Source organism: Leuciscus leuciscus (genome assembly GCF_965113295.1).
Source record: "Leuciscus leuciscus genome assembly, chromosome: 15".
Classification (NCBI taxonomy): Eukaryota; Metazoa; Chordata; class Actinopteri; order Cypriniformes; family Leuciscidae; genus Leuciscus; species Leuciscus leuciscus.
The window spans coordinates 32341696-32355382 of record NC_138739.1 but is presented as its reverse complement, the minus strand read 5'-3'; the positions used below and the strand labels follow the sequence as shown (position 1 = coordinate 32355382).

The 13687-nt window shown below is 37.7% G+C and overlaps 3 protein-coding genes across 3 annotated transcripts in view; 2 read left to right on the top strand and 1 right to left on the bottom strand.

Moving 5' to 3' along the window:
- The window catches only part of dzank1 (double zinc ribbon and ankyrin repeat domains 1), a 232988-nt gene that overhangs the window by 9440 nt on the left and 209861 nt on the right, over positions 1 to 13687 (bottom strand). The gene's annotated exons all lie outside the window — the stretch shown is intronic.
- On the top strand, positions 750 to 5741 carry polr3f (polymerase (RNA) III (DNA directed) polypeptide F). The gene is made up of 9 exons (XM_082139899.1): positions 750 to 951; positions 1686 to 1803; positions 1891 to 1958; positions 2264 to 2331; positions 2435 to 2547; positions 2633 to 2776; positions 4729 to 4836; positions 4922 to 5113; positions 5372 to 5741. Exons 1-9 carry the CDS (start codon positions 896 to 898, stop codon positions 5447 to 5449), a joined length of 945 nt encoding a protein of 314 aa, XP_081996025.1. The 5' UTR covers positions 750 to 895; the 3' UTR covers positions 5450 to 5741.
- nptxrb (neuronal pentraxin receptor b) lies at positions 7127 to 12460 on the top strand. The gene is made up of 5 exons (XM_082139852.1): positions 7127 to 8162; positions 9419 to 9653; positions 9743 to 9984; positions 10067 to 10246; positions 10684 to 12460. The coding sequence occupies exons 1-5, from the start codon at positions 7470 to 7472 to the stop codon at positions 10915 to 10917; spliced, it is 1584 nt and encodes a 527-aa protein (XP_081995978.1). The 5' UTR covers positions 7127 to 7469; the 3' UTR covers positions 10918 to 12460.

Genomic DNA, 13687 nt, shown 5'->3' with positions numbered 1-13687 from the left:
GGAGTTACAAGCAGAAATGTGAAAGACTATATTTACCTAAAGTGAACACATTAATTATTATTTATTATAAATTCTACATACATTTTTTTTTTAAATACTGCGTAAAAGTGTCTAATTTTTTATTTATTTTGTGTGAGCCAATGCTTCCCCCTACAGGCCAGTTATGCATTTCGCAATAATGCATATGAAACGACACATTATAATACAGAACACATTTTGTATAGATAAGTAGGCCTATGTCTTATGTATTTAATTATGTATTTCATAAGATAAACAGTAAGTAAGTTTCAACACACTGATGCTTCATTTTAGTTTTTCCCACAAACCCTTTTAACTGAAATGCCTGTGCTGGTTTATTTAATTATTCTTATCAAAGAAGATAAGTGTCATTAGGAATAGGAAAGAAATAAACAACAACAACAAAATCTTTCTATGATGCTGGATGTCATTAAACAAATAACAACTCCAGCAAAGTAGGTGGCGGTATGAAGGTTTTACTTGGTTTGCAATCTGCCTGTCTGTGTTGCCATGTCTTCCTTTTATTCGTCACTTTGATCTTGTTTTGGTTATACATATTGTAAGTCGCGTTTGTGGGATTTATCGGCATACTTCCAGATTAAAGTCGGTGTTAACGACAAAAATAGCTTATTTTCACTTATTCAGAAGAAGGAAGTCGCTAATTCTTGGTAGTGTTTGAAAACCTGTTTGCACGTTTATTTGGCGCGATCTGGCAACCCAGCCGTCTGTAAACTCTCCCCGCCTACCGCGAGACTTGAGGAGTGCAGACTGACATTCTACAGCGTTTCACTTCAACTTCAAATGGATATATGAATGTATTATTAGTATTATTGTTAACATTTGACTTTATCCTCAAGTAATTCCCTTCTCATGAACAATGACAGAAGTTAAAGTAAAAAAAGAGTCAACGGACCCTGTAGATATCGAGAATCGGTGAGTTCAGCGCAGTTTTAACATGAGAGTCTTGGCCTGTAAACACAACATAACGCGTGGATGGATTTTTAGAAGCAATTAAAGTTAACATCAAAGCTATTTTGTAGACTTTGTTTATTGTAAGTACTTTAGTTAATGGCAAAACGAACCAAGTTTAGATCCAGAAGATGAACGTCGTGGTAATGATATGTGAATGTTTTTAATGTTGAGAAAATTTAAAGGAACAGTTCACCCAAAAACAAAAATTCTGTCATCATATACTCACCCTCATGTTGTTCCAAACATGTACGAGTTTCTTTCTTCTGCTGAACACAAAATAAGTTATTTTGAAGAATGTGGATAACAAAACGGTTGATGGCCCCCATTGACTTCCATAGTAAAAAAATAAATAAATACTATAAAAGACAATGGGGTCCATTAACTGTTTTGTTACCGATATTCTTACAAATATCTTATTTTGTGTTCAGCAGAAGAAACAAGTTTGGTACAATTTGAGCGTGAGTCAATTATTTTTCTGAATTTTCATTTTTGGGTGCACTATCCCTTTAAGTGTTTTTGATCGGAATTAAATGTTCAGTTTTGATCTTTCTTTTTGTACCAACTGCGACAGGAAGATTTTTATTGCCCTTTTAACATAATGAAGAGATTTTTTTTTTTTTTTTTTTTGCTGTGCAGAGAATTTCGGGAAATGTAGTTGATATTGCTCAAGGATCTTTTTTCCCCCTCTTTTAAAGGATAAAAGAGCTGTGTCAGCAGTTTCCACAAGGGATCACAGACCAGGTCATCCAGAATGACATGCCGCACGTTGAGGCGCAGCAGCGAGCCTCGGCCATCAACAGACTGCTGTCTGTGGTGAGATGTTCAGCTCCAGCTGACGGTGCATGAAACATGTGTCTCTGCTCTTTATACTCATGTGTGATTCTTCATTTCTGTTCTCAGGGTCAGTTAGACTTGCTCAAGAACAGCAATGGCCTTTTATACAGGCTTAAAGATGTTCAGTCTGCAAGGTTCGTCTCTTTAAATGCAAGCACATCATCTTAATTTGCCATATATAAGTGTGTGTGTGTATATATTTTATGTGTGTATATATATATATATATATATATATATATATATATATATATATGCAAATGCGTGTGTGTGTTTTATAAATGTGAACACAAGCTTAATGAATTAAAATATATATTTCACACAAATTTAGTGAATATGTTTGCAAATATGTGCACATACATTTAAATGTAATTTAAAAAAAGGCATTCAAATTGATTTAAAAATTGCATAATGTATAATTAATGCATTTATTTTTTCACAGTAAAGTAAAAGGCTCTGATAACCAAGAAAAACTAGTTTACCAAATCATAGAGGATGCTGGGAATAAAGGTAAAATGCTTTTTTTATTGTTTGCGTTTAACATTGTTTTATTAAGCGACTGATCTATATTGATAAAGAGTTTATTTTTAATGGCTTTTTCTGTTTTCTAAAGGAATTTGGAGCAGAGACATCAGATATAAGAGTAACCTTCCACTCACAGAAATCAATAAAATCCTCAAGAATCTTGAGAGTAAGAAACTCATCAAAGCGGTGAAGTCTGTTGCAGTGAGTTGATCTCCAAACATTTAGACATTTGAAATGTTTAATTTGCCTTAGACCTACTGAAAAGTCATGGATTTTTCCCATCCAGGCCTCTAAGAAGAAGGTCTACATGCTGTACAACCTGCAGCCGGACCGATCTGTGACAGGAGGCGCCTGGTATAGCGATCAAGATTTCGAGTCCGAGTTTGTTGAGGTTCTCAACCAACAGTGCTTTAAGTTCCTGCAAAGTAAGGTTAGATTGTAACATTTCATATTCCTCTTAATCTTTGTGATCTTGAATTTTTCATACTTTGAATTCTGCCCTTTCTTCGTTAGCATAAAAAAAAAAAAAGTTACCTGTCAGCGCCAACATTTAATAATTTTCACAAAAATGTCATGGCCCCCAGAATATTTTGTTGTATGAATATCGAAACATACAATATATCAAAAGAAAGAACAGAGCCTCTGCTTGTAAACAAAAAAAAATTGATGCTAGCTTCATGCTTTTTATTTATTTATTTTTTTTAGCAACACTTGAATGTTGGTAAGTTTCTTTTTAAAAAAAGCAACATTTTGAACAAAAAAACGGAGAAAAGACTACATCCAGATCTGATTCAGAACAATGATCAAAACATATATTGGGTAGATCGAGTCCATCAACACCCCCAAAGCTTCACAGTCCTATACATCTTCCTGGGCTCGGCATTTCATTCGGTAACATTAGGCAGTTTTGATTTATATGATGATTAATGTTTGATCGCATTACCTATGCGTAATCAATGCATTTATCGCTTGTTTCTTCTGCTTTGCCTGTGTTTTGATCTGGAGATTCTGTACTCTTTCAGAAGAGGTGTAATAGCGCCCCCTACCGTATAACAGTGAAAACATGAATTGCTGGAAATTCGCGGTGAAGCGTTGTGTCATAAATGATGGACAATTTCTTCAATGGTGGGAAAGTGTTGTGTTGTAAATTATGCAGAATTCCATCAGCGTTGTGTCGTTAATGAATGAAAAAAATCCGTCAATGGCGGGAAAGTGGTGTGTCATAAATAAGGCTGTAACGATTCCTCGATTAAAGTACTCGATTTAAAAAAATCCTTGATTGCAATTTACCCATGTCGAGTAACCGGCAAACTACCGGAAGTTGGGCTTCCCACAGACGAGAATCCATGAATCGCATTATTAAAGCGTTTTCTAAGGCTACGCAATCTATATAAAACCATTTGCAATCATAATATAGCATAGTGCTATCATGAAATCATAAAGGCTGTGATTCAGTTTAAAAAATATGTGCTCTTTTTTTTCTTTTTTTTCCACAGAGAAGCAAAACGCTTTAATTATTTACATGCGTGCAGATTGTGATAAAAGTACCTCAGCTCCGTTCACAGTAAACGCTGCTCCACACACACTCAGTCTCTGCATGTGCTGTTGGTTTAGGTTTCCAATAATGTGCATTTGGGAACGCAAAACATAGTTTCATAGTTGCACTGTTATCATTTATATGCGTGGTTGGAGCGCGTCTCGGGTTTCTCAAACTCCCATCTCTGCGTGCTGTGAGTTTGTGATTTTAATAATGTATTAGTAAATGTTAAAATTAATATTAACTAAGATTAATAAATGCTGTAGAAGTATTGTTCATTCTTAGTATGGTAGTCAACTAATGAACCATATTGTAAAGTGTTACCTATTTGTATTTTAAGTCATTTTAAAGGCTGTTGTTCACTTGGATCTATTTTTATTACCACAATTTTTGTTATCCGATTACTCGATTAATCGACGGAATAATCAGTAGAATACTCAATTACTAAAATAATCGATAGCTACAGCACTAGTCATAAATGATGGAAAATTCGGTCAATGGAGGAGAAGCGTTGTGTCACAAATGATGGAAAGTTCTGTCAACGGCTGCGAAGCGTTGTGTTGTGAATTACGGAAAATTCTGTCAATATTTGGGAAGCATTTGATCATAAATTATGGAAAATTACGTCAATGGAGGGGAAGTGTTGTGTTGCAATTGACGGAAAGTTCCATCAATGGCTGCGAAGCGTTGTGTTGTGAATTACGGAAAATTCCGTCAATAATTGGGAAGCATTGTGTCATAAATTATGTATCAAAGTTCCATCAATGGCTGCGAACCGTTGTGTTTTCAATTACGGATTCCATCAATGACCGGGAAAGAGTTAATAGAAATGTGTTTGTTTTTAGGCTGAAGCAGCGAGGGACAGTAAGCAGAGCCCCATGGTGCAAAGAAACAGCTCATTTGCCACGTCTCATGAAGTGTGGAAGTACATCTGTGAGCTCGGCATCAGCAAAGTGAGTGGGAATAATATCTTAATGCTGCAGAGTTATTAAACATGAACTGAATGGGTTTATTATATGGTGATGTTCCTGTGCGCAGGTAGATCTGTCCATGGAAGACATCGAGACCATCCTAAACACACTGATCTTTGATGGCAAGGTGGAGATGACCATAATCGCTGCTAAAGAGGGGACGGTGGGGAGTGTCGATGGACAGATGAAGCTCTACAGGGGAGTGAATCCCATAATTCAACCCACTGGCCTGGTCAAAACACCATGTGGATTGTGTCCGGTAATGTTTATATATTTCGAATTACTAACAGAATTTTCATTTTTGGGTAAACTATCCCTTTAATATCCATTTAAAACCCATTAATCTCATGGCATTATTTAATGGTAATTGCCGTGTAAATACTTTCCTGAAATAAAAATCTAAATACCAATTCTGATGGATCAAACCTTTAAATCAGTTGACAGCCCTAATAATAAATAGGATAAAACATATTTTAGTTGATTACATCATGTGTTAAGTTAACTCTTTGTCTTCTAGGTGTTTGATGACTGTCATGAAGGGGGTGAAATCTCTCCATCTAACTGTGTTTACATGGTTGAGTGGCTGGACTTCTGAGCAGCCAAGCGGATGTCTTTGTTTTTCTCTGTGGAGAAAGTATTTTTCATGCAGCGATTCGATGCAGCTGAAGATTTATTTTATTTATATTGAACATTAATGGCTTTAATGAGATGAGCAGAACTACACTGAGTGGATAAGAAGCAGCTTACATCAGCTTACATTTGGAGTCATAAAAAGACTGATGTATTTTTTTCTGTTTTGGTAATTGTTTATAATTTTTTTCACCCATATATATGTCTTTAAACATATACCTCAACCATTTCAATAAATAAAAGTTTGATAATTTGTTGATAGGTAGTCAATATATTGGACTGTGTTTGGACTGTCTATAATTTCAATGCACTGCATCCATACTTTAGCAGATGTTAATGACACTTATGTTTTTTTTTTTTTTTTTTATAAGACAAATTCAATAAATCAGCACTGACTTCAAGTAAAAAAAAAAAAAAAACTATTTGTGGTTTAAAAAAATTGCAAAAGAAAAATATATTTACAGACAAAGCAACTGTAATGCCCTTTTCACAAGATGTAAAATAAGTCTTTGATGTCCCCAGAGTGTGTATGTAAAGTTTTAGCTCAAAATACCCCACAGATATTTTTATATAGCATGTTACAATTGTCACTTTTTGAAGGTGCATGCACCGTTTTGTGTCCATTCCTTAAAATGCAAATGAGCTGCTTCTCCTGGCACAGGGGGCGGAGCTTCAACAGCTTGCACTCACACAGACAATGCACTGAAAATGTTGCCTTTATTGATCAAATCGGATTCAGACAATGAAGAAGTGACAACATGTAGAATGCAACAGGACGTTTCTGAATGTTTAGTTGGTGAATTTATGAAGCTTATGTGTAGTTATCTTCTAGTCATTGATTAGCATTTTCTGTTGATAATCTATAAATCGTGTTCAGGGGGCGGGGTTTATGTAAATTCTAGGGTTGGTGATGTCACTAACCCTGGAGGAATGTCCTGTAGTCCCTACTAGCCTATAGTCCTTAAAAAGCAATTTCTTTAAAAGCAAGTATCTCCCTTTGCTTTGAACTTTGAGCATCATAACTTTGTAGATGTTGTTTATGCACAAACAGCAACATTACACACTTAAAAAAGTGAAATCATAATCAACCACCCCTTTATTATAAATTCATTAAATGAAACAAGAAGTGGTGAGTAACTAAATCAACTATTCACTGTCTCAAATAGAGATAGGCTTTGGCTTTGTTTGGTACTATTGTCGTTGATGGAGTGAAAATAGACAAAATAATTGACTATACTGTGTCTAAAACTCTATACAGTATCAAATTTATATTATATATAAACACCTTATAAATACACACACATATACACTACTGTTTTTTTGTTTGTTTTTTTTTGAAGAAAAAAACAAACATTTATTCAGCAAGGATGCATTAAAGTAATCAAGAGTGACTAAACATTTACATTGTTGAAATGAATTTTCAAATAAATGCTCTTCTTTTGACCTTTCTATTAATCAAAGAACATTTAAAGATCTTACGAACCCCAAATCATTAAATGGTGTATATTGGGTGAACTTAAAAGGTATACATAAATTGTGTCCTATACAATCATGCTTGTGTTCAAAATGGAATCACTGAATTTTGGTATAACAATTCTATTCACTCATTATGTTCTAATAGGCTATGCATTTTCTTTCCAGCATCTCAGTCTGTTCGCATGTTCTGCCAAAGCATTCATTGATGATGAAGAGACCAAAAGGTGTTTAGTACATCTATGTGACACATGCGTGACACGCATTTTTATCACAGTCTCGCGCGCAGTAGCCATAGTAACCGGTCGGAGGAGCGCTTAGCAACACGAGAGGAGGAGGCACAGCATCATCTACCGAGAGCGAAGGAAAAACAACCGATGCATCGACCTTTATTTCATCCACACCTGCTTCTGATATTAACTGAATGTGATCTCGTTTACATTTTGTTTTGTAATTATTAAACACACTTAAAGGTACATTCAGCGCTTTTATTGTAAATCTCAATTGGTGCGATGAAGTTCGTCGTGGTTTTGGTGTCTGCCGGCCTCCTGGCTTTTCTTGGTGTGGGCATCTGCATCATCGCCAGCGTGTATTCGCGATCATCGGCCGCCGCGCCCCAGGCGCTCTCCGACAACAGCTCGCTCTCACTGCTGGAGCCGCTGCCGGGATCCGTGGCGCGCGCCGGCCCGCTCGGAGCTCTCCATGGTGCTGAATCATATGAAGGAGGCGGGTTGGACATCGGCCTGGAGATACCGTCGCTCAATGAACTGAGCACTGGGGACGTGACTGGGCCGAGTCCCAAACAGTTCACCCTCGATCGACTCATTTGTACCCCTGTTCCCATCAGTGATTGCAAATCAAGGGATTTGAGACAACAAGCCGATGACCCTTTTGTCGACGAGGAGGACTGGAGCCTCCGCATCACTGCTGAGGAGCTCCGACAGATCGTCATGCAACAAAACGACCAGATCCTCATTGACCAGAAGACCATCACGGAGCTAACCGGGAAGCTCACGGAGTGTGAGAACGGACTGGAGGAGAGGACTCTGCACGAGCGGAGTATGGGAGTGTGGGCGAGCAACCGGCGCCACATGGCCGGGGATGATGTGAGCAGCTCGGTTGCAGTACAGCTGCAGACGGCGCGGGCTGTGGAGGAACTGGAGAGAGCGATCCTTCAACTTAAAGATCGCATAGAGAAGTTGGAGGTTGGTAATAATAATCAATTCTTTAAGACTTGACAGTATAATTCTCTGTCTGAAAGGGAATTTGGTGCTGGTGCTGGGGCAGGGGCAGGGGAAACAGTTTTGTAAATAAACTTGTTTGCAAAGATGCATTGGGGATTTTGGAGAGAAGTGTCCCTGTTCACAGATATTGTAGTATGTCTCTGTGTCTCTTTCTCACCTTGACAGTGATTCCTTTCCCCTCCATCTTGTTCATCTCCTGAAAGGCATATACATAAATCATGAGGGAGGAGAGAATAGTACAGGTTCTTAGCTACACCTGATTTGTAGATGTTGTGAGTGATATAGACTTATGGATCAGATCAGAGTTGTTATTGTTAACTGAAAAAAAAAAAAGAAAGAAAAAAAAAACTATTCAAAATCGTTTTTATTAACTGAAATAAAGCTGGAATAAAATAAAATATAAATATTAAATGGGAAACTGGTCAACTAACTGAAATTAAATAAGTTGAAGTACTAAAATTGCTAAAATTATAACTGAAATAGAAAATACATTTAAAGCTAAATAGAAATGTAAAAAAACTAAAACTATAAAATGACAAAAGCACAACAAATTACAAAAAGTACAATTTAAATGAAAATTTTAAATATAAGCTATTTTAAGATATTTTAAATAATAAAATACATACTAAAATAACAATGTTATGGATTAGTATAGTCAATAATGAAAATTTCATAATTTAAAGAGGTTAAAAGGAAATATCTTGATTTTATGCTAGATTTCCTGTTCATTAGGGCAAAATTTATTTATCATTGAAACATGCATTTTCTGCAAAGCTGCTGTGAAACTATATGTATTGTGAAAAGTGCTATACAAATAAATGTGAATTGAATTTACTCAGCCTTATGTCGTTCCAAAGCCATATGACTCTATTCTGAGGAACAATATGTTTTGAAGAATGTAGTGGTTGCTCTTTTCTATGCAATTAAAAGGAACGCCCAAGCTTCCAAAAGGATGTAAAAGCAACATAAAAGATTTTAAAAGGTAGTTTGTACAACTCATGCATCATATTTCAAGTCTTCTAAAAATAATAGGTGTTTGAGGATCAGAAATAATACTAACATCTTGCTCTCTTTGAATGTTAAAAGTTTTTCTAATTCAACAGCACATCATTTTTTAAGTTCTTGTAATGCAAATTAATCTAATATAATCAGATAAACACGCGGAACAGGATACATTAGGTTTTGCAATAATAACCTCTTGCATAATTCTCTCTCAGTTGGAAATCGGCCCTGCAGCGTTGAACCACACTGAGCACACTGTGAGCACATTGGGGAGCGTAGTGGTGGGCGAGCCTGGCAGGCCTGTGGAGGATTTGGAGGGAGAGCTGGAAAAGAAGATTAGACTGCTGGAGAAGGAGAGGAAGAACCTGCGCAAAGAGACCCAGAGCCACCACCAGCACATCGACCAGGGACTCAACACCCTGCAAGAGCGTATTGCAGAGCTGGAACAGAGTAAGGAGGAGGGTTGGGACCAACTCAGGGGAAAGGGGGTGAAATTGTCTCCCGATTTAAAACTCATTCTCTTAATCTTTTCTCCTCAGGTCTTACAGATTACAGTTACCCCCAAGGGTATAAACTTTCCTTCCCTGTGCGAACTAACTACATGTATGGGCTTGTCAGGCGGAATATTCCAGAGATGTACGCCTTCACGGCATGTCTGTGGCTCAAGCCTGCCGAGAGTGGAATTGGGACACCATTTTCCTACGCTGTACCGGAACAACCCAATGAAATTGTCCTGTTGCAGGGAATTCATAATCCTGCAGAACTACTCATCAATGATAAGGTAAGACACATCGCCGCACCTTCCATCCGCAGCAACCTTGCAGAATACAGTTGATGGACTCAACCGTTCCCTCCATTTACAGGTGGCACAGCTGCCTCTATCTTTGCCGCAGGGCATCTGGCAGCACATATGTGTGAGTTGGACCCTACGGGATGGAGTTTGGAAAGCATATCAAAGCGGAAAGTTGAGAGGACGGGGTGAAGGGTTATCCGCATGGCACCCAATCAAATCCGGGGGCGTCTTGGTATTGGGACAGGAACAGGTGAGCAAGACAGGGAGTTCTGGAAGAGTCTGAATACATCCTCGAAAGTACACCTTCACTCTCAGAAAAAATTGCTAAAATTTTTAACCTTTAGGAGTGCAAAAGCTTGTCAATTGGGTAGTACCCTTCGCGCCCCTAAAAGTTTAGTAGCACCCTAAATGGTACATTTTTCAACTCTAAGCTACTAACATGCACCGTTTAGGGGTAGATAAGGTACAAAGTTGTCCTTTTACTGCACCAATGACAAGCTGTTTTACCCCTTAAGGTACAATTTTTGCATCCTTCAGGAGTCGTTAAGGTACAAAGGTGTACCTTTGAGGGTACTAACCCTTTGACAAGGTGTTGTTCCTTGAAGGTACCATTTCTGCACATTATTTTTGATGCAACATTGTGTTTATCGATGTGTAACCCTTCGGCTCTCCTTGGCTTCACTGCAGGACACCCTTGGTGGGCGGTTTGATGCATCCCAGGCTCTTGTTGGGGAGCTTTCATTATTTAACCTTTGGGACCGGGTGTTGTCGCCAACAGAAGTGGCCGCTCTGGCTGCTTGCCCAGAATCGCCACGGCTGGGGAACGTGGTGCCCTGGACGGACCGAGATGTGGACGTGTTTGGTGGGGCTGTCAAGGACCACGTGGACCCCTGTGTTCAGAGCTCCCATCCCCGGCAATGAACGGGACCATGGGTTCATACCTTTCTTTTTTAAGGAGGTGGTAAATAAGAAAAAATAAGGCTTGAAATGTATGACAATTGTGCTGTGGTCCCGGTTTAAGTAAAGAATGTATTTACGGTAGAGCTACACTCTCTCTGAGTGTTCGTTTCTACAGGAAAGGGATTTGTCTGTGTGTGTGATTGTGTTCGTTCGGATAGAGCTGCTGCCGATGGCTTTTAAAGGCCTGTTTGTGTCTCGTGTTGCTTGTGTTATTTCATGCCCTTCTTAAAGCATTACCGCACAGTGGTCCCTTCAGATTTAGAGAATGTTTTTCTAATAAGATGGATGTGACTCATTATCACAGCACTTGTCTTGCTCTTGTTTTATTATTTGTGTAAAGTGGAGCTTTCACTTCTTTCCATCAGCCTTTTACTTTCTTGTTTTTATTTCCAGTTCCTTAGGGTCACTTTCAGTCCGGCAGCACCTAAAGGTGTACAACGTCTTATCTTTATCAGAACATGTCTTAATTTTTTTTTATTTTTGCATCTGGTGAAATGGGTACTTACTCTGCAATGTATTTTCTCTCACAGGTTCAGCGAGATCCAAAAATATTTGAACCAAAATGTGTTATTTGAAGCTTAGTATCTTAAACGTCACACAAAATTTTGAAGATCTGATATGCAGCCCACTCACTATGAAAATATGAATGTAAAACAGTATTTAGCATCTTGTCGTGTTACCTTTGCATTGTACCTATAGCCCTCCTTGCCCCATCACAGAGAAAAGCTTAGGGAAGTGCCTGTCTGTTTATTTGACTCTTGCAATTGGTTGATGATCAGCTGTAATGTCAGTGTAGTGCTTCTTCATATTTGCACCACCAAGGATCTAAAATGATATTGTGACAAATGTGGATGAAAATATTAAAAACGTGAAGAAAATAAATATGAGAGTGCATTGTCTTAAATTGGATTTATTATTCACTACTCCTTAGACCAATCCAAGCAAAACATATACATGAAGTAACACTGTACATGCACAATGAGATTATAATTGGCTCAATGGTTAGAATGAAAATGTATGCAAATCCTGGTTATTTTCATTCTCATCCTCTCATTCACTCTCTTCATGCTGCTGCTGAATAATAGATGTGTGTTTATCACCCCCTCCATCACACTCACTGACCCCTGAAGCTTCTCTCCCACCAGAAACCTTTTCTCTCTCTCTCTGTGTGTGTGCATTTCCTCTGCTCTGAACAATCTGCCATTTCAATTAATTTCATCTTTTCAATAATGCTTAAAGTTGAACATTATTGACAAGAAGCTGGGAAATAAAACACAATCACATAAAAAATAATACCATAACACGTGTACAAAGGCTATACCTTTATTCCCTGCAGCATCTGTTTGACACATTCAGAAAGTGACTCTTTTCTGGTAACACTCTGTAAGTGTCACTGTGTTCAATGCGCAGACAGACTCCAGTCTGTTGCAAGCCTCTTCTCTTCTTCTCATAAGGTACCATTCTTAACTTCCTTTTATATTCTTGCTCACATCAGAGGTTAGATTATCCCCTCCCCCTGCTTTTATTTGTAAATCTATCTAGTAACTGAAAATCCCCTATAATCCACAAATCAAAGCATGGTCTGTCTGGGAAACTCACGGAAAGCTTTTAGATGATCAAACGCTGTGCCGCAAAATCCGAATGCATTTAAATAATGTATATCAAATGGCTATCTTAATGATGTCCCTGAATACTAAATTTGGGATATAGGAGAAAGTATTTAAAATCACTTGAGCTTTATTGCACTGTTGTAAAGTTTATCTGCTGTTAACTTTTAACCGCTATAATTCATGCCTTTTATTTGACTGAAATGGGGAACTAAAAAGGTTTTTATTAGGTCAAGTAAGTGATTATTTTACAAAAAATTACAGTACTGCAGTAGTGTAAATTATAATGTAATATAACATAACTATAAACTCTTGCTGATAGGTCTCAGATCAGCGTGACAGTTATCTGGGCCAAACTCAGCAGCTGTGCACAGATGTATCTAGAGCTTAATGCAGGTCAGTGGAAAGTGAGAGAAAACAACAAAGATGAATGTGGCGGGACGGATGCAGAATCTAGAGGGCAGTTTTCATCATGCAGTGCAGGGGTTGAATGGGGACGTGACACAGCTGCTGTCTGTGCTCATAAAATACTGAGCTTAAATGGATAGTTTACTTGTTGTGTGGATAGAAGATGTGTAAATAATATGCAGCGTAAAGATTTGGAATGACATGATAACATAGCTAATATTCATTTTTGGGTGAATTATTTTAAAAAGCAAGTAATAATGTTTATTATATATTTTAAAGTCACTGTGAAAGTTGACAATTCTTTTTTTTTTTTAAGGAATATTGCAGTATTTATTATAAATGATTTGTCTGTGCACATCATGTTATTAAAATCCATGTGCCCTTAATCCTAAATCAAAATAACTTCCTCTCCCTCTTGCAGTGACATCTCTTCTTTTCTTTGATGATGCGTTTACTGGCACGAGGGCGGGGCAACCTGTCACCCACATGAGATTGACCAATAGCAAACCAGCCATCCAAACGATTTGCAATGGACAAAAACCAAGTCCCGCCCTACATTTGTTCTTGTTTGAGAAGCCATTTAACTCGGATATATGTCACATTCGGGAAGTAAAGATTATCATGACTTCTGATTCATGCTGACTTACACATAACAGATGTGATCCGTTGGATGTTTTAAAGTAACCTTTTTAAGAATACACCAATGAAATTACCAT